At 46.8% G+C, this 25,642-nt stretch overlaps 2 protein-coding genes and 1 pseudogene across 6 annotated transcripts in view; 2 read left to right on the plus strand and 1 right to left on the minus strand.

The window, feature by feature from the left end:
• Nucleotides 1-1,016, minus strand: part of LOC146046365 (uncharacterized) — a 194,442-nt gene extending 193,426 nt beyond the window's left edge. Inside the window, exon 1 of one of the 3 annotated variants that reach the window (XM_083165623.1) lies at nt 759-1,016. Coding sequence is in view for 1 of the 3 variants with exons in the window: in XM_083165622.1 (XP_083021748.1) it covers nt 759-785 (27 nt within the window). In the remaining 2 variants the exon portion in view is untranslated. The remainder of the gene's footprint in view (nt 1-758) is intronic. The other 2 variants (XM_083165622.1, XM_083165621.1) reach the window with 2 other exon arrangements.
• An 8,091-nt stretch (nt 1,017-9,107) lies between these two features.
• Nucleotides 9,108-25,642, plus strand: part of SMPD3 (sphingomyelin phosphodiesterase 3) — a 123,467-nt gene continuing 106,932 nt past the window's right edge. For all 3 annotated transcript variants that reach the window (XM_083165655.1, XM_083165654.1, XM_083165656.1), the window contains exon 1: nt 9,108-9,263. The gene's annotated coding sequence lies outside the window, so the exon portion shown is untranslated. The remainder of the gene's footprint in view (nt 9,264-25,642) is intronic.
• LOC146046500 (U2 spliceosomal RNA) lies at nt 12,753-12,874 on the plus strand (annotated as a pseudogene).

A 25,642-nucleotide genomic window follows, 5' to 3' on the forward strand; every position in this document is an offset into this window, starting at 1 on the left:
TAAATTTTAAATGCCAGATTCCAGTACACATTGGCCCGCCCGCATATCCATTAATATGCACAGCGTTTTCATCTGGATGCCCACAAAAAACTGGGCGTTTTTACATGGGCGACCCCCATCCCCACCCCAGACCCGCCCCAATCCTTGCGAATGGCTCAGCAAATGGGACCTGCGCATGCGCAGTCCCACAACCATCGGGACAGGGCAGAACTCGCAGGAATGCAAGCAGACTAGAATCACCCCATAGATGTGATGTGATCTAGTACAAAAAGTATGGACTGCACATGTTTTTTGTACTGTGCAATGTGATGTGTGCGGGAGCGCTCATCACACCGCACGGGCAAAACGCACCATATATGGGCACCTCTAATGATTAACTCAGGGAAAAAGAAAAAAAAAACAGAGCCTATGGTATTAGAGATTATACTTGAAAATAAAAAAAAACTTTCATTAATTATTATTATCATTATTATTATTTTTTTATTGGCTAGGTCAGCAGCACGTGGTACACCTCAGGGGAACATCACTAGTTAAGTATGTCTCACAATAATTACTAGATCAGCCATGATTGTGCCCTATGAGTTGACAATTACCAGACACATACATTGTATATACAGCCGCCTCTATACTGTATTTAGATATGTATATATATATATATATATATATATATATATATATATATATATATATATATATATATATATAATATATATCTGTCTGCTGTAATGGAAACACCTCACGGACTATCAGTGTCTCACCTGCTGAAGGCGCCTGTCCTTTGTCATGGAAACGGTTAGTAACGTCCGGTCTGCGAGTGAGGCATGCTGGGAGATGTAGTCCGACTCCTTAGGAAGTTTTTATATTAATCACTATTATTTGTTTATTTATTATTTTATTCAGTCCGGCGTCAAAACCTGAGGCTTAGGCCACATATAGCTTTCTCTGTGCTGCAGTCTCAGCAGTACCTAGCAGAATGTGCGGTAGCTGAAGCCATGGCTGGCTGGCTGACACCAGAAAGCAGTTCCCCAGCATGCTCAGGCGGCAGTGCGCTCAGCTAATCAGCGTTGCATGATCTTGTAGTGCTGCTGTGTATAATGTACTATTTACTGGTTGGTTCTTTATTGACTGTATTCCACAAATGCTACATTATGAAGCTTCATATTAATAATATACAGTAAGGAACCTCTGACTGTGAAACATCCTTTATTTTATTCACTTAACTCTAGTTTTTTATTTTGGTGGTAATTATACCCCTTTTACACCAAAAATACCGGATCCGACCCGGCATTTGGAAGAAGGATCCAAGCAGGGATCGGATCCGGGATTTACACCGTTTAAACTGCGGTCCCCACCCGCAGTGTAGACGGAGATGACATCATCTCCAGGTGCCGGGACCGCGGTGATCACCAAGGTAGGCTGCTGGGTTGCCCCCGTGCACCGCCCCCCCACCCAGCCGTCGTCCGCAAGGTGAATGGATGCTGCACACAGGCATCCATTCACCTCCTCCGCGGCTGCCGCTATACTCTGTAGACAGCAGCGTAGGCTGTGTGTGCCCCCCTGTCCAACCTGCGGACACTGCGGTCCCCCATTGATGTAAATGGGAGCCGGGTCAGATGACCCGACGTACCCATTTACACCGCCCTCTACCCAGGTCCTAGCTGTGTTCTACCCAGGTCAGGACCTGGGTAGAAGTCCCTTGTAAAGGGACACGGCGTGTCCCATTTACACCGCCTCTGACCCGACGAAGACCCGGGGTTTTGCGGCGGTGTAAAAGGGATAAATGCAGGCATGCCCAAACATTTTAGGGTAGTGGGGGTTATTCAAGTTCCTTCGATTCTCCGGGCATTCGCACGGAGGACCGATGTTACGTATCTGCACATGCGCAGGTGCGTTTTTGCGCATGTGCAGACGTAGGGGGCGGAGAAGGGTGGGGCGCTGGGCTGCCCCATTACCATATGGGACGTGGGAGCGGGGGGGGCTGGCAGCAATGTTCCCTCTAATTTTACGAAGGCTGTGTGCGGCAAAAGATGATGGCTGTGCAACTTTGGAAGGAAATTTTAATTTTTGTTTGTCACTTATATATAACTGGAAAATTACGTACAGCATTTGTGTTAACTTTACTTCAAAATGATATTAAACATTTAAACATTCAAAACACAGCACACAATGTAGTTAATGGATGAAACAGACATTAATTGAGTCCACAACTGCAAAAAGTGACCACTGCTGCTTTGTGCGCTCTGTTGTAATGTCTGTGCGCACGCTCGTCGAGTTGTGTGCGCGCGCACACGTGCACAGCTTAGAGGGAACACTGGCTGGCAGCTGACATCACCGGATGTTAGCTGCCCGCCCATATCCATGCCAACGTGCACGCATATGTAAGTGACTTAAAAGTCACTTTTATATGCGTGTACCTTCCACATCTTTCGATGGTCGCCGACCATCGAAAGATGTGGGAGATTACCCGCAGGCATACGAATGGATGTTTATGCTAAACATCCATTCGCAGTCTGTGCGGGCGAACCCGCGCTGCGAGGGGGGCGCAGGTGGGCGTTTATTCGCTGGGCGGGGTTTGGTGGATTTGCAAGGCTGCGAATTTGCAGCCTTGCAAATCAACCAGAATAACCCCCTGTGTGTGCGACATTAACAAGAGGGTGGATATACCTGTTTTCATCGCAGCCGCCAAGTCAGTCTCTGGCTATCTGAACCCTGGCCACTGCACAGTCACAGCCATGTGATCAGGGCTGAATTACCCTATATGGGTGCATTGTGGGTGTGTCGGTGAGAGTTATGTGCACAGAAACACACATTGGAGGCCACACGATGCACCTGCCGTAGGGCTGGAAAACATTTCTGTGGTGCAAACAATAGACATCAGTATTTCTCTATATGGGTGCTGTAAGTAGGTGTCTCAGTACTGGTGCATTATAAAGCATGGAGGTGCACCAGGGAAGGACTTTGTAACGGCAAAGGACAGTGATCAACCAACCGGGTCCTAACTGCCATTTTTCAAACCCAGCCTGTGACATGGCAGTTAGGAACTGATTGGCTGGTACTTCATCACTCACCACTTTTCACGGCTTAGTACATCTGGCCCATAATAATAAGAGCGAGATTTGATACTGATGTAACACATGAGTGTATAGGCAGCTCAGTTATCACCTGACGTACAGCTCTTCCTATATATAACAGACAATATAATTTCTTATCATTTTGGGGGTTTTTTTTGTATGACCCTGCTCCCTTCTCCTAAGCGATTGTGTTATTACTAATGTGTCATGTTTCATTAAACCTGTTAGCACCATGGCAGAATTAGTAATTGTCCTCTATCTGGTAACTACGCCAATGCTTGCAGCAGTTACCAGCCGATGTGCGTTGCTTTTCAATGCCGGCCTCAAGCTGTTTGCTAAATGACTTGCCAACAGGTTGCCCAAGGCCATTCTGTCCATAACCCATCAAGAACAAGTTTCATTCATTCCCACATGTCAAGAAATTGGCTTTGAAGTGACACTGCTTAGTAAATATCCCTCGTCATCTCATATGCTGGGAGAGCCACGGCTATCTGAAAGCATATTTCAGCTCAAGTAATCTATTTGTTCCAGGGTCTTGTGGTAAGGATCACCCCCTCAAAACATTGGAATATCTACTTTAGGGTTGCCGACTTTTTCTGTCTCCTCTCCGGGAGAAGCCCGGAGAGGAGACTTGCAGCTGCAGTTCGGGGGGCGGGCCTTGAGCTTTACATCATTAAGCCCCGCCCCAGGATGTTAAAACCCCCCAATTCAAGGATCTCCGTGGAGGGGGCAGGGCTAAAATGATGCGATTTTAGCTCCGCCCCCTCCTCTGAGACCCGCGGATTGACGGATTTCAATCCAAAGGTATGGGGAAGACGTCGCAATCGGGGGGTGGCGTGGGGGTCCCCCGGAATCCGGGAGGGTTGCCCACCTTTCCGGGGGGCCGGGAGGAGGACCCGATTTTCGGGATCCTCCCGGTAATTCCGGGAGGGTCGGCAACCCTGATCTACTACAAGAATCTTTGGCGTTTATTACTAAGATGGGAGTTCTATTGAAGATGGGCTGTTGCTATGAGCAACCAATCAGATTCTGTCTATTATCGTCTAGAAAGTGCTAAATATATAAGAAATAGATTTTGATTTGTTGCTATGGGCATCATCCCATCTTCAATAGAACTCCCATTTTAGTAAATAACCCTCTCAGAAGTTGACATGAGGCTGAAAACAACCCAGAATTTGGGTTTACACCAGGGTTGCTGACTTTTAGACTGCTCTCTCCGGGGAGAGGGCAGCCAACTCAAGAAGTAGGGGGGCGGGGCTGGTGGGCTTGTCACAAAAGAGGCGTAGCTGGAGGTGGGGCTATAAAAATTTGTATCAGAGTGGGAGCATGGCCATTGCATTTGCATCATCGTGGCCATGCCCCTGGCAGTGTAATGCCAGTATTTCAGGAATTACATAGCGGGCGGTAGGGCCATGATGACGCAATTAGCATCAAACTGCTGTCAGATATTATAACTCATTTTTCCATCGGAACATCTTATTAATCTTATTCTTTTAATATTTCAAGATCCACACTTCTACGGGGTATCCGGTCCCTGGGTCCATAATGTCTAGGTCGACCACTAATGGTCGACAGTGAGTCTGTTAACACCTAAAATGGTCGACATACCCTAGGTCGACAATGACAGCAGGTCGATACACACTAAAGGGCGACATGAACATGGTTAACACTGAAAGTGTCGACACAAGTTTTTCATGTTTTGCGAGAGGACATAGTACACTTGTGCGGTGCCCATGTCGGCATAGCCACCCCAAAAAATTGACTTGTGATGACCTTTTCAATATTGATCTTTACCTTGTGTCGACGTTTTGTTCCTGTCGACCTAGAGTATGTTGACCATTCTTAGATATCAACCTAGTCACTGACGACCGTTAGTGGTCGACCCCGGCATTGTCTATCATCTTTACCATAACCCTTCTACATGCAGGGCCGGTGCAAGGCGCCGGAGCGCCCCAGGCGAGTCGGGGTGGGAGCGCCCCGGTGCCGGGGGGGGGGGGCCGTGGTGGTGGGGTACCTGTGTAAAAAACTTGCGGCGCCAGCGTCCCTGCAGTGCTGGAGTGGGCAGGAGTGTCCGTGCCGCGGGGATACCTGCGGCGCTGTCATTGTAAATAAAGCTGGCGGCGGCCGGCGGGGTCCCTGCAGTGAATAGAAAATAACTAGCGCTATGCGCGCGGCGGCGCGGGTAGCGCTAGTTATTTTCTATTCACTGCAGGGACCCCGCCGGCCGCCGCCAGCTTTATACACAATGACAGCGCCGCAGGTACCCCCGCGGCACGGACACCCCTGCCCGCTCCAGCACTGCAGGGACGCCGGCGCCGCAAGTTTTTTACACAGTTCGCTAACCCTCCATGCTGGGGGTGAGGGGCGAACTGCCGCCCTCCAGGTGCCGGCGCCCTAGGCAAATGCCTAGAGCTGCCTAGTGGTGGCGCCGGCCCTGTCTACATGTCATGAGTCTGGTAAGATTTGGGGGAGATCCTAGGACTAGGACTAAGCACTGGTGAGACTGTTTCCAAAACCTTATTTTGCATTCGGATTGTTCCATACAGTTGGTATATCAGACCAACAAAACTTTGGGTGATGTTTCCTAATTAAACGTCTGTTGCAGAGGATGTGACCGAGAAGTCTGTTCAACTTGATTTCCAAGAACAAAGCTTGGTGGAAGAAGGTACATATGTACCATAACAAGTCTAGACCCCCTTTATTCTCTGTTCTTCATCATGTTATTCCAGACACACAGAAATGTACACAGAAACTAATCTGTCATACTGAATGCTACCCTATGGTTAATAGCCCTGTATTGGAAGAAGCCAGAAGCCCCTACGTCTGGTGTTTAGAAAGGAGATGGGAAGAGAGGGACAGTCATAAATCCTGAGGCGGAGAGAGTATGATTGGGGTAACTGAGTAGCAAACGCTAAGATGAGGTTTGAACACAAATAAGTACCTAATAAATCAGGTCTAGCAGAAAAAAAGTCTGACAAATGGAGTTATTGGGGTAGACAGACTGTGGTACAGGTTCAGGTAAATAGAGAGAAACAGGTAGGAAGCAGCCTGGGTGGTGAGTTTAGAGGCAGTTACACTACACAACACAGATAAGGATACGAACATCCAGGTCTGGGATCCATGTTTTACACTTGTAAGGACCCACCTGCAACTGTACAATATTGCTGACCTGCATATCATTCACAGTATACACTAATATTATTGGGCCTTATTTTGGTTAATTCTTTCTGACAAAATCCTTCTTAGATGGACAAAACCATGTGCACTGCAGGTGGGGCAGATGTAACATGTGCAGAGAGAATTAGATTTGGGTGAGTAATTTTGTTTCTGTGCAGGGAAAATACTGACTGCTTTATTTTTACACTGCAATATAGATCTCTCTTTGAAGTAAAACCCCACCCAAATCTAATTCTCTCTGCACATGTTACATCTGCCCCACCTGCAGTGCACATGGTTTTGCCCATCTAAGAAGGATTTTGTCAGAAAGAATGAACCAAAATAAGGTCCATTATGAGTAAGCTTGCTCAAAGCAAATGCTTCCAAAGCTAGTAAATGTAGTGTCACTTGCTGTCAACAAATGGCAGTGTTTCGGATCCGCACAGACACTAGCCACATATATATAGATGATTATTAGTTGGTAAATGCGAGTTCTACTGTGCATACTATATGGTTTTAGGGATGGTTCATTCACTAACCAAGATGGCTGCCTGAGATAGTACAGTGCCATTTTGTTTCTGTGTAGAGTGACATAGTGGTAGATGGTTCTCTCTCCCTTATTTCCAAAGATATGCTGCATTACCTTACCTTTTACCCAGACTTGCCTACTATCCCAAAATGTCCGGGAGGATCCCATAATTGTGAGGAGCTCCCGGCCCCACGCGAATGTGGAAAAGTCTGCAGGTTTCGCCTGTTCCCGCCACCCAACCGCTCTGACTTACTGAGTAAAGTGTACACGTGGCTGATACTGGTAATCTCGGCCTTGCATAGCGGGGGCGTAGATATGGTGATTTGGTCATACAATCACACCCAACTGCAGCCTGTTCCACGGCTTGGGAAAATAGCTAGATTCGCAAGCCGCCCACTCTCAAATGATTTTCCCAGTGTGTGCAGTCTGAGTAGCCCAGGTATTAAGGCCCCCATACACTATGCGATTTGGGCACGATTTTGCCCAATTCGGATGAATCGGGCCGTAAAATCGGCCCAAATCGCATATGGAGACATGCCCTCCGACCCGATGCGCGGCCCCGTGCGCATCGGATCGGAGTCGGCAGGTCGGACGGGCTGCACATAAGATTTTCTAAATCTTATGTGCTGCCCGGAGCCGTGCGGGGACTGCAGCTGGCGGGGGGACCTACCAGAGCCGGGCGGAGGGATCAGGGGAGCGGCGCAGGGAGCCCGGCAGAGGAGGAGAAGAAGCTGCCTTCAGCGGGAGCAGTGGGGGCAGCGCAGAGTACCAGGGAGCCGGGCCGGGCAGGAGAAGACGCTGCCAGGCAGCGTGAGTGGCGCCGGGAGCAGAACACTTAAAAAAAAAAAAAAAAAAAAACATACAAACGCATAGGAAGCCATTGATTGGCTGAGACCTCTCTCAGCCAGTCGCTAATTGGCTGAGAGAGGTCTCAGCCAATCAATGGCTTCCTATGCGTTTGTATGGGCTTTTTTTTTTTTTTTTTTTAAGTGTTCTGCTGCTCCCGAGTCCTGCCGCTGCCCGGCAGCGTCTTCTCCGGCCCGGCTCCCTGGTACTCTGCGCTGCCCCCACTGCTCCCGCTGACGGCAGTGGCTTCTTACATGACTCCCTGCGCCCCAGGATCACCGGCGCCCCCCCTGCCCCTCACCGCCTGCCCCCTGCTCCTCACCGCCCGCAGCTCCCCGTTACATGTGGTAAATCGCAAGCAATTTATCACATGTAAATTTGGCACATCAAGTGACATCAAGTGACAAATTGTATGTGAGCCTCCCGGGGAGCTGCCGGGCGGCTCACAGGAGAATCGGGTCCGACTTGTCCTAAGGACAAGTCGGCCTAATGTATGGGGGCCTTTACTTAGAGGCTGCAATATAATCAGGCTGATAGAGGCGGAGCTGACATCACACACTCCCTCCAAATGCCTGGGCACGCCTGCGCTTTCCCTGATACTCCAAGAAAACGGGCAGTTACCAACCCCAAATGCCGGCTTCCTGTCAATCACCTTGCAACGGCCAACGATTTTAAAAAAGTAGCAGGATTTCCCTGCGCATGCGTACTAAGGGCTATCCACATGCACATTCTATCGATAAACAGCCAGGCTGCAAAGTCACAGCTATGCAATAAGGTCTGAATCAGACCCATTGAGCGTGTAGGCAATTTGTTGTTATAAAACAGAAAACCAGCCAGACATTATTCCAGCGTGTACCCAGCTTACTGTTACAATACAGTTATAGCAAATATTAGAAACTTTTGCCATGTAGCGCTAACATTTCCAGTTTGCACAGCATTCCACTGTTTTCCCTGCACAGGTTTCCTTGTCAATGATCTTCTAGGCGGAATTGGTATTAAAAGTATTTTAATATCCATTATCTAACTGTACATCAAGACATTGCACCTATCTTTATAGTCAGATTAGTATATGTTGATTGAAAAAATACAGTATACATAGTACAGTTTATATATATATATATATATATATATATATATATATATATAAATAAAAATACTCCCACACATGCAGCACATGTATACAGCTATCCTGTGGTGTACATGATGATGCACACAGACTAAGCTGATACATTTGCCGCCTGCGTTCCATCCTCCTGGCTGTAGGCGGGGCAGCACGTACACTCCCACCAGCCTCCAATTACAATTGGATAAACCACAGAAATGGGCGGGGTTTAGGGAAAATCCTTCAGCAACCTAACTCCACCCCCGACCGAACGCGATTGGCTAGGCGCGGGGACGCGCGGTCCTGGCTACGTGAACGCGCCGCTTGTTAGAAGAGGAGCTGTTCTCAGCAGCAGGTGCTGAGTGGAGAGAGAGGGAGGGTGGGGGAGCCGAGGAGAAGGGAGGGAGAAGAGGGAGGGAGAGAGAGAGAAAAGACAGAGACAGGAGAAAGAGGGTGGAAAAAGAGAGAGAGAGAGGCAGAGGGGAAGCAGCCTGCATCTACCTACAGGAGAGAAGCCCCTGGTACCCACCCTTGTAAGACTGATCCCCAGCAGCAGCAGGTAAGTGCATTCTCACTAGTGCACCCTGCTCTCCTACTTGCCTCCAGTGCGGATACATGATGGTATAGGTGTGAGATATTTGGGCTGCTTTGTTCCTGCAGCATCAGGTTGTGATGGGGTCTTGTTCGGATGTTTGGCCATGCAGCCCCCTGTGTTCCACAGCCCATGCTGGTGTTGCAGATTTTATCTTCCAGATATCTTTATCAGATAACATAGCATCATCAGTGCCTTCCCATAACTGATATGTCTTCTGCAAGCCCCTTCTTTCCCGTTGCACGGAGATGATGATGTTGATCAGTATGTGATTTGGTGATCATGGATCGCAGTGTTGATTATAGCAGTAGATCTCATCCGCTGGGTCTGAGGATTCAGTGCTTTCATCTACTCAGAGATGTGATTTGGAGAAGAGACAGATGGTGAAGCACAGGATCTGCCTAGGAACATGATGAATCTAGGAATGAGAAATGCCCCAGAGGCCAGAAACATTCATTGTGTTAGAAATGTATCAAAGTGTTATCTCCTTCCCCTTATTCATGTTATACAGTACCTGTAGAGAATCTGGGTGTTCTACAGAAATCTGCATGTCAGTAAATAGAACACTACACCTAACAGGAAATGGCAATCTGGGATTATTGTACCCATAAAGCTTGGACTCCTGTTATATATGATGTCACATTTTGTTTCCATGATTAGATTAGTGTGCAATAAATCACATCGGCCAAACCCAGTCGCTCATTAACATAATGTCACTCATTCCTCATCTAATGAGACTTAAAGATGGTTCATTTGTATCACCTACATAGACACGCATTCACTTGTGGTGCTTTCCTGATGTCGTCTATAATTTGGTATTTCTTAAATGTTATAGTGACCTCATTCTCCCTAGAATTTGGAATGTTGAGGTCCGTCTTGTATGCCTTTGGTCCTCCAATATAAAGAATGGGAGTGGTTGTATAGCTCGGTTTATTCAGCTTATTTCAATACTTTAGGTCTGATACACTAGGTCACAGGTTCTCAAACTCTGTCCTCAGGACCCCACACAGTGCATGTTTTGCAGGTCTCCTCACAGAATCACAAGTGAAATAATTAGCTCCACCTGTGGATCTTCTAAAATGTATCAATGAGTAATGAGTGCACCTGTGCACCTGCCGGTCGACCTAGAAAACGTGAATTGCGTGGGGTCCTGAGGACCGAGTTTGAGAACCCCTGCACTAGGTGAATTACATTGTATATGTCCCATACTTATGTGCATACACTTGCTTAACTCCAAAAAAGATCAGCAAGCCTTTGAAATAGTATAGGGGTTAAAGATAATGTAAGCAAGGCAGCTCAATGCATAAAAATTAAAACCCCAAAACTTTACAGCTCAGCAGGCGTGATAATACAGCTAAAGTTCAGTGGAAGAATGGTTCTTCAGGAAGAACAGGTGGATAAGGCAAGACAGCATCATCAGAGTAAAAGAATCTCATGCGAAGATGTTAGTTGGCCCGTTAGAATGTCTGCTTTGGGAACAATCCCCAGGATAATTATGCAGGTGCTGGAAAATGCTCAGTAGAACATTTCATTGTCCTATTTACTGTGACAGAATGTGTCAACTTTGATTTTATATTAAGGTTATACACTCCAAAAGCATCTATCGGATCGGAGATGTTACTTCAGGCAGGGAATGTGGAGCGTTTACTAAGCAAAAAAAAAATTGTGCTATCAGATTTCCAATTATCAAACTTCAGCAGTTAACCACAGTTTTTTTTTGTAATAGTGTCTAACATTTTTTTGTGGATGCTGTTTGATGAGAGGCACCTGTGATATTGATGGCACCAGATTTTATTGTTAATTGATTTTTTTCCCCCAAATGTGCTGTGAATTTTCAAGTAGGCGGCGTCAACAGCCTCATTTATTTTTCCTGTTCTTTGGTGGCACAATTTTGGTCTTGTGCAGTGATCTGTATATCTCTGTCTGTTCATGATATGGAATCAAGTATTTGTACTATGTGCAATTGGATGTGATCCTGTCACATTGCTTGTCAGCGAGATGAGAGGCGGTTGGCTTCACATGGCAGCTTCCACTGAGGGTGGGTGATGGTGATGATTTAACTCATTTGAGTCCATGCAAAAGGTGTCACTTTAATATATTGATTTTCAAACTTTTTTGGTCAATTACACCCCCCTGGATAAAAGATGCTAAAATTGGCTATTTAATTTTTTGTCATTAAGGAGTTTTATCATTAAAATTTGTATTAAGATTGTGTACAGTATGTTGATTCTGTACTACTAGTTAAAAACCCTTCAAAATGCATTCTGCAATGTACTTTCACTTTGAGCTGTGACAGTTTTTACTTTCACTTTGAGCCGTGACAGTTTTTAGATCACAAACTCTCCACACCACCCCAGTCCCTTATTGCTCATACCTCCAATCTCTGTCTTTACAGCTCCATCTCCATATCCAGCGAGTTTTAAACAGATCAGTGTCCCAGCAAAAAGTGCTTTCACTTTCTGTTATGACATCTTTTGGCACACAAAAGAGTAATCTGGTCCGTTAAGTGGCCTCTAGTGGTCAATGGTGGTACTTCACCTCATAGAAGTGAAGAGTAGTTAGCCATGTTTATATATATATATATATATATATATATATATATATATATACAGGGTATTTAAAAACAGTTTGGACCATTGTATGATGATATTTGGTATTATTTTGCTTACTGAAAATAGATGTAATAGAAAAATTTAAATAATCTATGAAAAAAGTAGAGATAATCTGTACATACATAAAAATATCATGTCTGGGCTTGGTGATGTCTCATGATGTCGAGATCAGATGGTTGAAAAGTATACCCTCAAATCATCCTCCAACATTCTCTCACAGTCACTCCTTTTCATGGAAGACACTGAAGTGAGTTTCAAATCTGGACCCAGACTCACCTTCCAGGATCCAGACACCCCCTTCTCCCAACTCTACCTACAGAAGAGCTCACACAGTACCTTGGTCCATCAAGAGCTTATATGCTCACTCCCCTTGACCGCCTATCTGTGAGCTGATGCGGGAAAGCACAGCCCTATGTCTCTATGCAGGATACAGGAGGCGGGATTAATAAAAAATACTCCAGTGTCTGCACCGCGGACCAAATACTCCAGTGTCTGCACCGCGGACCAAGCAATAGCGCGGCACACTGTTGCACTAATCCTGGGTCATTGGTTAAAAACCACTGCTTTAATATTTGAATAGTAATATAGTTGATGAGGTTGATAAAAGACATTAGTCTATCAAGTTCAGCTTATATTGGAGCTCCTACGGTGCCCCACTTATATTTGTAAATTACACTGATGAAGTAACTACCTATCTGCTTCAAAACAGAATCTCCGATGACCCAAAGTGGCAGTCCTATCTCTCTCTGGGTCCACAACTATACATTATGATTAATGGTTATAACCCAGGATATGTTTTTTTTCTGCTAAAAATTTGTCTAACCTTTTACTAAATATATCAATCATCGCTTCTCTGCCTTTTGGCTAAGATCATGTTTAGTATCTGTTCTTATCAGTGGGTATAGAAGAATAGAGAAAGGCTGGACTGAGTAACTGCTCTAATTGGCGGAGGGGAGGGGACCCCTCATGCCTGGGAGTGGGGCAAAGTCTGGCAGAGTACCTTCACCTCTGCCAGATGGTGGGACAGTTCTAGCACCGTAATTCCACTGGTAGGAGGAGGGGAGAAACACTGGGCCCAGTAGGTGGCTCTCCTGATGGGGATTGTAGCCTCTGAAGGATGAGACAGCGAAAGGCTCAGTTTAGTATCCATTCCCAGGGAGCGGGGAAACGCTGGGACTGAGTATATTGCTCCTATTCCAGGGGTTCATAGCCTCTGATGGGGAGTCAGCGAAAAGCCCAGCTTTGTACCTTAACCTTGGGATGCGAGAAACACTGCGACTGAGTAGATTGCGAGGGGGCCTCCCTTAGGGAGTCACTCGAAAAGTCCAGTGGAGTATCCATTCCCATGCCAGGGGCTGGAAAGTGCCCTAGGTGGGAGCAGAGTAACACTTGGTCGGACGCTGACTGGCTGGCTGCCTGGAGCCCGAGGCTGCATTGTGCCCCCGGGGAAACTCAGGGGTGCCAGAACATGCATTGGTGATCCCAAAATCACTATGCACAAGTATGGCACTTGCACTGCGCACTCTCCCTTTAAGTTAGCGCTACACGTCCTTACTGCTGGGCCTTTTGGCTGGGGTAGGACAATTTTTCTCACCCCCACCCCGGCCTTCTGGCTGGGGTCTCTTTATTATTTATTTCTCTTCACTCTCACATTGGTCACTTTTCACGTTTTCATTTTTTTGGGGCTGTGTGTATGACCCTTATGGGCCATCCACTCCCCAATGTACCAAAGCTCTCATCCTTTTGGGGAGAGCTGCAGTCCCTTGAGGGCGACCCCAAGCCGCAAGGCAGAGGGAAGCCTACTGCGGGTCTCTCCAAACCTTTGGTGCGTCCTAACCCTTCCGGGGGTGGAGGAAAGAGGGTCTCTCTGAGCTCTGGCGAAGAGGACCCACCGATCCCTTTTTTCCCTCTTTGGCCTTATGGCTGAGAGGGGTTACTGGAGTAATGGGGCCCTTCTCCTTTGGGAGAGGGTCCACACGTACGTATGGCCCCCTATGCAAGATTTAGGTCACTGCACTGGGTGTTGGGAGCACACCTCGGGCTTCCCAAAAAAAAAAAATCAATCATCACAACATTTTCCGGCAGAGTATTCCATATCTTAACTACCCTTACTGTAAAGAATCCCTTCCTTCACAGGGTATGAAACTTCCTCTCCTCTAACCTTATGGGGTGCCCGCGTGTCCTTTGTACAGCCCTCATAGTAAGCAGATCACCTGACAGTTCTCTGTATTGACTCCTAATGTATTTGTATATATTATTTATATATTATTCATATCTCCCGTTGTCTGCCATGGGGAAATATACATCATTTAAAAACTTTTTTTTCCCATCTCAATTATATTTGCTACATTTTCACTCTGATATAATGTTCTGCCATTTATTTACTAGTGTAAATTATAGAAGCCACCAAGGATTTTTTTCTATATAAGGTTTGGAATTAAAAGATGATAAAATATATACTACCGATCATAACCCTACGAAGTGGCAAGATAATAGCTTTGCTAACGAGTCCAAAACTTAAGGCCCCTGTACACTAGGCAACTGACCTTCAATTTGGGCTCTTTTCCTGCGATTGTAGCGATCAATCGCACAAAATGAGCCCAAATTGCAGGTGAATGATAGCAGGTCCGATGCGATGCTCCTTCCCGTGCGCATCGCCCCGGAGCCTGCGAGTTGAATCTCTTGGTTTGCTTCTGAGTCGGGCAGGCTTGGTTGGGATTTCATGGGATATATATATAGCATGCGATCTTACCACCCAGAGGCTTTTACAGTTACATAGCTAGTACGGTTAGAAAAAGGGACAAGTGCATCCATCAGCATATCTAGGGGTCTAGGTGCCTCTAGCAAAGATTGATCAGCTGCGTTTTGGTGTCATGCGCACTGCACTTCTGGACCAAAACATCATCTAATCTCCATAACGAACTCAGGGCTAGGAGTTTGGACCAAAATTACAGGCTGGGGTAGTTAATGTAGACCAGGGCCATCTGATCATATGGGAACACTGAGCATGGACTGGCACCTGCAAGGGACGGGGAGTGTGACCCAGTGTGACCTTTCTTGGGAGAAAGGCATAGAATGCTGGTCAGCCTCACTGATAGTGAATTACACACATCAGAGCAGCATGGCAGCATTATCTGCAAGCCTGCAGACAGACAGTGAATGGCTGTCAGCGTGCTGATTTGTGGATGGCTGGAACTATCCACCAATCGGAGTGCAGACAGCCATCCGCTGTATGGAAAAATGTTGATACAGCCAGGGAAGGGGTATGTTATGATTTTTGGTCCATTGGTTCCTTTAGATGGATTGGTCGGGCCCCCGTGCATTGCTTTCATCAGGGCCTACGGTGCTGTAAAGATGATACTTGTGGAGAACTTTCCTTGGTGTACCATGGCTGCCGTCCCTCAGGGGTGGCTGAGTCCACCTCTCAACCAGTACTCCAGTGTTGGTATGTTGTGTTTAATCTCTATTGCTGCTTGGCCAGATCCTGAAAAGATGGGACCCAGTAAAAAAAAAAAGGGGGGTTAGATATTATTCCCCTCGTGGAAAGCTGAGTAATAAGGCTGTACACACAACTTTCATCTCATCTTCATTCTGATTGGTTGTCCATAGCAACACCCTAAATAACCTGAATAGCATTCAAAATGAATAACTAGACCTATTTGTCACCAACACACTGGCGTATCTTAAATGGCGTGTCATGTCCACAGGCATCTGGGCCTATGGTGCAAACATGCCACACACCTGCACCCATTTCATCATACTAACATCTCCGATGGCTTGGCTTTGGCAGCACAGCAGCAAAAATCACTGGGAAAATGGCCGTCGGGGCCTTTTCTCAGTGATTCACACATGCACAATAGAGGTGACCTCAGAAATGCAGTACAGGCGCCATTATTTTGGAGACCTGTGCACAATGCCAAAGTCTACTGCAGCGCCAGAGAGGATGGGGTCCAATCAGAACTGAGCCCCCTCCTCTCTTAATGCGCCCCTGCACCAACATACCCTGACATTGAATTAATAGTATTTGCATTAAATAAATATATCCTTCCAAACAGCTATAACACCAAATAAATAGCCTGTGGTATCCGGGTGGCTGATAGACAATGGGCTTTATTCTGGTTCTCTTCTTCTGGCAAATTCATTCTTAAGCACATCTATACAATCCCTGTTTTCTTGCGACCGTTCGACCGACCATAGACACAACGGACCATCCACAAACAACAGCCCATACGCGCGTACACACCTGTACAATTTTACTTGCGACGTCCGATGTACTCCCGTCCAAACAGTCGCAAGAAAAAGATTGTACCACTGTACACACACTCTCGATTGTCATTGTCATTGCAGGATGGTTAACACCCCTGTTGCACAGGTACTTGTAGTGCCACGTAAAAAGATGTAGTCAGCCGGCAGGGTGACTAGAGACAGACATACGGCAAATAGCCGGGGTGCGCGTCTAAATGTAGTCAGCTGGCAGGGTGACTAGAGACTTACATACAGCAAATAGCCGGGGTGCGCGTCTAGATGTAGTCAGCCGGCAGGGTGACTAGAGACAGACATACAGCAAATAGCCAGGGTGAGCGTCTAGATGTAGTCAGCCGGCAGGCTGACTAGAGACAGACATACGGCAAATAGCTGGGGTGCGCATCTAGATGTAGTCAGCCGGCAGGGTGACTAGAGACAGACATACAGCAAATAGCCGGGGTGGGCGTCTAGATGTAGTCAGCCGGCTGACTACATCTAGACGCCCACCCCGGCTATTTGCCGTATGTCTGTCTCTAGTCACCCTCCCGGCTGACAATATCTAGACCAGAGCTGGTCAACACCGGCCCTCCAGATGTTAGTGAACTACACATCCCAGGATGCTTTGCATTAGTTTGGCTATGTGGCCATGCTGAAACTGATGCAAGGCATGCTGGGATGTGTAGTCTTTCATCAACATCTGGAGGGCCGGTGTCCAGCCCTGATCTAGACGCTCACCCCGGCTATTTGCTGTATGTCTGTCTCTAGTCACCCTGCCGGCTGACTACATCTGGACGGCCAGATACACCGTTCTTCAGAGCGGTTTGCCGGACTTAACTTTTTACGTGCCACTACAAATACCTGTGCAGCAGGGGTAGTAACCATCATGCAATGACAATGACAATCAAGAGAGTGATTACATGCTGTGCTGTTAGAGAGATCATGCAGCTATGGGTGGGCAGTATAGCTTTGGCAGTATAGTCGCAAGAACGGCCAGCATATCGATCGAATGTGCGTACACACTGCACTTTTGTTCCGATATGGGCCCGTCCTGTCGGATGAAAATTAAACAGCACTGAACCTTTGACCGACCGAGTATGGACGGACAAGACCGTTTTTGGCCGTTTATCGCTCGTACGGGACACCGTACACACCTATACAATTGAACGGCCGTCCGACCCAGAACGGAAGAACAGCCCAACGATTGTATATATGTGTACCCAGCTTTAGATGGACAAAACCATGTGCACTGCAAAGGTACAGATGTAACTTGTGCAGAGAGAGTTAGATTTGGGTGGGGTTTTACTTCAAAGTGAGATCTATATTTCAGTATACAAATAAATCAGTCAGTATTTTCCCTGCACAGAAACAAAAGAACTCACCCAAATCTAATTCTCTCTGCACATGTTACATCTGCCCAGTGCACATGGTTTTGTCCATCTAAGAAGGAATTGTAGAGCAGGCATGTCCAAACTATGCCCCTCCTGCTGTTGTGAAACTACACTTCCCAGCATGCCTTGCCATAGATATAGCATTCCCTAATGGCAAAACTGTGGAAAAGCATGTTAAGATGTGTAGTTTCACAACATCTGGACGGCCATAGTTTGGACATGCCTGATCTAGAGCAACAGTAAATAGGTTTTGGGATCGTTTTCATTTTTTTTTTTTACCCATTTTCATCCTTTCCATCCATTTGGACTCCGATTGGGAATGGTAAAGTGTCCCAAGCAGTACACTAACTGGGGGTCTACATGGTCAGGTGTCAACTTTTGTGCATGTCTTTTACTGACATCTAGTCATAGCCCTTCATACAAATATAACACATAAATCACATTACCGTAATTCATTTTAAAATAAAATGTTTAAAATGTTTAAATTTAAAATGTTTAAATAAAAATACTTACCAACCCTTCCAGAATAGCTGGGAGGCTCCCGTCATGCGGCTGGCCATGAACACGTAAGCCTCACATGTTCATGGCCAGCCACCCACTCCCCCCCTCTGGCTAATCAGGGAGGGGATGGGGCTAAAATGGTGCAAATCGTCATTTTATCCCCTCCCAGAAGAGCCACAAATCACTGTAATGGGGGTAGGGCTTAAAGATGTGCTCCACCCCCCGCCCCAGGAGGTGCTGAAGAGAGTCTCCTCTCCGGGCTTCTCCCGGAGAGGAGACTCAAAAAGTATGTACAGTAAGTATGAATAAAAATCCTTTTTGTGGAATTGTGTTGTACAAGAGTCTATTGGAATTCATCCCTCAGAAACCCTTCAGAATAATTTCCCCAGCACTGAAATCAGGCTCACAGCTAGTGTATAGAAATTACTGCTTTCCATTTTGTTCCCTTTCTAAACTTCTGTCCCACATGTAATTTTCTGCAAGCTTGTGGCAATGAACCAGTTATAAGTGGGGTGGATTCATAGAGAAAATTATGAACTACTGCACACTGGGCCTGATTTATGTTTGTAAGTACAGCAAAAGAGCAAGCGACTGAGAAAAACCATGCTGCACTGCAGGGGGCAGAAGTAACTTGTACTGGGAGTTGGATCTGGGTGGGGTGTGCGCAGACTGAAATCTGAATTGGAGTGTAAAACGAAAGCTGTTTGAACATTTGTGGGCTACATGCAACAGTATTTATGGCTATCTATTGCATGGCTAATTGGTTTGTTCCAGTCACAAAGTTATACCTCCCAACTGTCCCATCAGTGCACATCCCCCCCCCCCCCCACCGTGGGATACTGACTGGTACACTCCCGTGAAATTCGGCTGTCACATTACACAACCTGTCCCATTATCAGTGGCGCAACAATAGCTCTGCAGACCCCACGGTGGCTTGGAGGCGCTTGGTATGCGTGGACGCCTCGGATCTGTAGGCGCTTTTGTTTCTCCATCTTCATCTTGATCTTCATCTGTGGTCCCAGCACTGCTCCTGTTGCATTGCCATTGAAAATGCCTCTCACAAAATGGCAGCCCCCTCAAAGCAGACAGTTATCCGGATGCTAGAGGAGGCAGAGGCACCCTAAAGAACTGTGAGGCAGTGGCCATTTTGCAAGGGACTTTTTCATTGCAGCAGTAGCAAGAGGAGTACAGACCTGTCAGTGGCAGGTGGAGCGGTACGGAGGAGGAGGGGGCGCCAAACTTTTAGTGGCGGGGGGAGGGGGCTTCATTTTTTTTTTACTCCACTGTCCATTAGGAAACAGCTGTCACAGGTTTAAGATAAACAAGCTTAAATAGGGGGGCATGAGAAAGCTTTTGGCCATGCAATATGTTTGTAGGTATGCAGAAAAGCAGAAAATGAGGGGATGGGGCAAAAATGACGCAAACCATCACCCGAAATATACACATACACAATTAGACCACACTCACCATTCCCAGGTTGTATAATGTAACAACCGTTGCCATGTTCTCCATAGTCTGGGTGTTAGAGAAGGACTTGCAGTGAAATGGGGACCCTTGAATGCATTGATCAATTCATGACCTAAAATCCCAATGCGAGTATACGCAGCATAGTGAACAGGCCTGAATCAGGACCAGTGTGAGATACAACAATGAAATAAAACACAAGGTAGCACATACTTGCCTACTTTTAAATTCTCCTCTCCGGGAGAAGCCCGGAGAGGAGACTGTCAGCATCACGTGGGGGGGCAGGGGCCTGATGTAGATGTCATCAAGCCTCGCCCCCAGCACTGGAAATCCCCCGATTTGTGGGGACTCACATAGGGGCAGGGCTAAATTGCGCTATTTGCATATTTAGCCTCTCCCCCTCCCGGCGAATACCTGCGAATCGTGGTGATTAAACGATGCGGCCGTGCAGCTGTGGGGAGATCTGGAGGGTGAGGCAGAATCCGGGAGGATTGCCCACCTTTCCGGGGGGCCGGGAGGGGGACCCGATTTCCGGTTCCCTCCCGGCCAATGAGCTCTAAATGGAATTTGCCGACCCTAACTTCAGTCGGAATTGCCTGTCAAATGAGGTTTCTGTGTATTTAGTGACGTACATCTAAATGAAAACGCTTGCCCATCCCGAGATAACTATATTATAATGAGACATGTAGGACTGGCACATTGAGGGAAATAGAATTCTTTCATTCAGATTTAAAGAGACGCATTGATAACATCCTAAGAAATGTCTCTACTAAAGCTAATTATACTGCACGCAATACATAGAGTATTAATGGAGCAAAGCTTTCAGCTTGTGACATGTAACGAGCCCTAAGTGGCTGCCATGATGTCACCTTGCAAAAGGCGATAAGCATCAGGATCCACTCATTAGGAACTGGTGATATCATTAAAACACAGTAACTAATATTCATGAAACTGCTGTGTGACATTGATCAGCGCTATGTAGATGCAGATTTTGTCCAATGGTGTAGACACTGTTCCCCAGGCCCCCCTGTGTCAAGAGATCCCCCGGTCAGAAATCATCACCAGCTCTCCCTCTTGTGGAGCAGCAGACCTGGTAGCCAGAATGCGAGCAGGATAGTACAGAGCTTCCAGACCAGAGGAGAGATAGGAGGGGTAAAGGGCTGTAAGTGACCCAGAGACCCAGCTGTCCTGCCTTAAGTGCTCTGGGCCCCTGTTGGCTTCCTCTATCCCTGCACAGGTGCATTACTTTTTGCCATAACTAGGGTTTGTGACATCCAAGTGGATTTTCTGTGAGCTAGGGGTTGATCATCCTGGTTTACTGCTAAGGCCGTGGCATCCTTGCTCTCTCTGTAATAATCCCATTGCACACACCTCTGCAGCTCCCAAGACAGTTGCTGTTCCCTGAGTGCCACATGTACATTTTCGTGGACGGTGCATGGAACCACTGGGCCGCTGCTGTTGTACGCACCATTCCCTTTCCTACAGTGGTTATGCCCCTGTGTAGTCTGACAGTCTATTAATCTGTTTATACTGAGTCAGATGTGGACGTAGTGGATGTCCCTGATGCTTTCTCGACAGCATGCAAGGAGGCAGCATATGATCACCTGCAACACCATAGAGGCCTCACAAGCTGTTCAAGAAGCCAGGAGATCTCCTTTACCCACGGCACTCCCCCAAAACAGAGATGTCCCGTCTCTATTTTAGGAAACGGTTGTGGCTGTTGTTGTCGCCCCCTCCCTGCCCCCAGTTGGCTGCAGACTGCTAATCTACTGACATCTGCAGCCGTAGTCCAACGTCAGACTTGAACAGCACATGAGCACTACTGATCCAAACATCAGTACCCTGCGCCATGTCCCAGAGTTCCTGTTGGATCTGAATCTGGCCCAGCGGCGACAGGTGTATTTAAATTTGGAATCAAAAACATTCTGATTTATACTCTATAATCAGAACTGGAGATCTAACACCACAATTAGAATCAAATGATGGCAGCAATGACTTGGTTAAAAATGTGTTCTAGGCAAGCAGGGATCCAGCCAACGAGGGCAGTGTGTGCATTAGCAGCATCCTTTATCAAAATATACAAGAGGAGCTGTTATTTTGACCTTAATTTAACAGGGGTCTATTTATCTTCTGTCAGCGCAGTGATTAACTGAAATTAAAAAGCATTATCTCTGACACATTTGCATTTTAGTCCCTATTCCGCTGATTCAAAAGATATTTACTCTGAACCTGTGTTATTAAGAAGCTAGTAATAACACTGATCTCTAAAGATGTGCTGTCAAAATCTTATTTAGCTGCCTGTTCCCATTCATAATGCCTATCGCTCGAGATGTACTGTATTAGATCGAAATATCACGCTCAAGGGGTGGGGCCCGTTAACATAGGGGGTGTGGCCAGTTAACACAGAGGGGTGTGGCCAGCTCCCAGGAGGCTTGGTTAGCCATCAGAGGCCATGGACTGACCGTCTAATAGAGGAGCAGTGTACACTATAAGGACAAAAGTATTCGGACACCTGACCATTACACCAACAGGGACTGTATGGTCATTGTATTCAAATACATATACGTTGATATGGAGTTGGTTCCCCTTGTGCAGCTATAACAGGTTCTACACTTCTTGGAAGTCTTTCCACTAGATGTTGGGGTGTTTCTGTTGGAATGTGTGCCCATTCATTCTGTAGAGCATTTATGAGGTCGGGCACTGATGCTGGATGAGAAGGCATGGCTCACAATCTCCGTTCTAGTTCATTCCAAAGGTCCTCAATGGGGTTGAGGTCAGGGCTCTGTATGGGCAGGTCAAGTTCTTCCACACCGAACTCATCATACCATTGACCAGATGTATCAAGCTTCAAAAAGTGAAAAAGTGGAGAGTGATAAACAACCAACCAATCAGCTCCTAACTGCCATGTTACAGGCTGGGTTTGAAAATAGACAATTAGGGGCTAGTTTTTTATTGCTCTCCACTTTATTACTTTTTGAAGTTTAGTGCATCTGGCCCCATGTCTTTATAGTCCTTGCGTTGTGAGGCCTTACACATCCTTTGATGGTTACTTATCATTAATAAAGAAGGGTGGCCCAGAACTTACATTTCAGCTGCACGGTCTTCTGCGAATTGGGGGAGGGCACTGACATCATGTGACATCAGGGCCCGCCCTGAGCAGACAAGGGAACGCCTACGTTCCCTGGGCCCCGCCCAGCATTTCTATGGGCCACGCCCGCCGTTTTTTTGTGGGCATGCCGCATCCCGTATTCTATTGTATCAGACCATACACAATCCTTAGTAATGTTATTTTCACTAATGCTACTTATAAATTGTAATTCCTGTATATCATTGAATGCGATGGCGGCAGTACCTGTAGTGACATACGCTAACCAACAAGCGAAATTTTAATTATACTTTTAAATGACATACGCACAGCCTAAATGTATTTACTTCTACCTCTCCTCCTGTAACTCACAGTGACAGAAAAATCATATTATGATTCAAAATGTATGGTTCCATGTAAAGAAATGTCTCAGATGTATTATGCAGCAATAATGAATAATGCATCATCTCTACCTCGCTCACCTGCAGCAGCAGCAGCAGCGGAGAGGGGAATCCTGTTCCAGTGTTGGCTCCTATTCAGTGACCAGGAGCAAGGCGCGGCTCTGTGACGGTATCGTGCTGCACCACGACTCTGGCTTCTGTCACCGCAGTGTGGCCCGCATCCTCTTGGTGACACTGATCATGCAATAGGTAGCTCTGAGTCCTCAAAGCTGTCATCTGGGTCCGCACAACTACAGCTTCTATATAGAGGGTTCTGGGTCATAGGGTTAACATGGATAAGGTCAACAGGGTCGGAATATCGACACAAGCATTAGGTCTACAGTGGGAAGGTCGACAGTGAAAAGGTCGACATGGGGGTGCTAAAGGCCCCCATACACTATGCGTTTTTGGGCCGATTTCATCCGATTTCGGCACTTTGGGCCGATAACTGGGTGAAATCGGGCCAAAATCGCAGGTGTGTGACATCTGATCCGATCCGATGTCCCATGCGCATCGGACCGGATCAGGGAGGTCGGACGGTCAGCACATAAGATCATGTCCGACCTCCCTGTATATATGCCTAACCGGGGGAGCAGTGGGGCGGGCGGTCATCATCATCTGCGGGCCAGTCCTGACCTAGCCAGGCGGTGAACGCAGATATCATCAGCGGTACGCGCAGTGCAGTGGCGGGCTTTAGATTTTTAAAATAATCTCTCAAATGACTGACCGTACTCTGATTGGCTGAGAGAGCCAATGCCCGCCTCTCAGCTAATGCCCGCCACTGCACTGCCTATCCCGCTGATGACATCTGCGTTCACCGCCGGCCAGGTCAGGACTCGCCGCCCACTGCACGTTCCTGCAGATGATGATGATGATGACCGCCCGCCCCCTGCTCATCACCACCCGCTGCAGCTCCCCATTGCATGTGATAAATCGCAAGCGATTTATCACATGTAAAAAATGGCCCATCAAGTGCCAAATTGTATGTGAGCCTCCCGGGGTTGCAGCCGGGCGGCTCACAGGAGAATTGGGTCCGACTTGTCCTAAGGACAAGTCAGCCTAATGTATGGGGGCCTTAAAAAGCACCCACGATGTGCCGCTGATGGCTGCACATATCACTTATCTTATGTGCAGCCTGTCCGCCCGCCCGCCATCTCCGATCCGATGTGCGCGGGACCGTGCATCGGATGACAGACATATCCGATCTGGGCCCGGTCTCGGACTGATCCGTCGGAGTTGGGTGAAATTGGGCGCAGCGAGGCTGTAAATGGAAACACCTGTAGAAATAAATGACATATGAAAACTACTCATTCCACACATTAAGGTCTTCATAGGTAATTTTAGGTTCTAACACCCAGATTAGGTAATTGTAGGAAATTAAAATAGTATAATGGGAAAGCATAAGAAAAGGTTAGAACCAAAGAATCCTGGGCTTGATCATCTCCGTCACCATTGCACAGACCACGGAGCCCGAAAGTGGCCATCTCAGCCCACAGCCAATCACACAGCGGAGCACAACTTGAGGGCGGAGAGTAGTATTTATACATTTCTGCAAACATTATTACGGCAGCCCAATCAGGCCCATGTCAGTTCACAATACTGTATGTCACTAAAGTGCAATCAGACGCTAGCCCTAATATAATAAGCATGGCCTCCAAGAAGGGGGGTGCAGGTACTAATTACCCAGGCCCGGGCTTGATGGAGAGACCCTGATCCACCCAGCCGCAGCATGAGTTGTCATACTATCAACGTTTAAAAGTGTATGAGAAGCTCATGCTGTATTGGGCTGTGATGCAGAGAGGCTGCTGGGGGATGGTGATCATACTCCCCCCTCGATTTGCCCTGGTTGTGATGCTCACTGTCCCCCTGATTGGCGGCTAAGAAAAAAAAATCAATAGGGGGAGGTGGCTAAGCCTCCTGCAATAAGGCCACCACACCCCAATATTTTTACCGGGCCGGGCAGTCCTTTTGGCAGCACTGATAATAAGAGCAGTCATTGAGTAATGTATCTATTTATATATATATATAGCACTGTAGCCTTGTGCAAGACACTGGGGAATGTGATTGAAAATGATTGTTTTGATTCAGAATACACCATATATCTGTCACTCTGACAGCTGGCTAATTGTCTGATTGCCAAAAGACATTTGATAATGATCCTAATTAGCCCCCAGAACTCTTGGAGGTTTTTTTTCTGTGTGTTTATTTTTTTTTTTTAAACATATAATTTGTTCAGCTCAATTTAGTCTATGAAGTAGGACAGTGGCCCGCGGTCTTGCCTGTGCGTCAGTATCCCTCGCTTTGTGTAAGCGTATGGCGATTTAATGTAGTGTGTACAGTTTATATGCTTTTAAGAGATGTGAGTAACCTGGAGCAATTTGCAGTGTGGACAGAATGAGTTCAGCCTGACTCATTGGGGATTATTATATGTGGGATTGGAGGACTTGATGTATTTATGTTTCCTTGTAATTTTAATTACATGAGCCTGATAGAGTTCAATGTAAAGATGCTCTACTTGAGCACAGTTGTGCTTATATGTGTATATTGAGTTTTATGCATTTAAAAATATGTGCCAATGTGAAGTATAGCATATATGCAACAGCAGCAACAG

The sequence above is a fragment of the Crinia signifera genome, chromosome 11 (genome assembly GCF_055691185.1).
Source record: "Crinia signifera chromosome 11, ASM5569118v1, whole genome shotgun sequence".
Taxonomy (NCBI): Eukaryota; Metazoa; Chordata; class Amphibia; order Anura; family Myobatrachidae; genus Crinia; species Crinia signifera.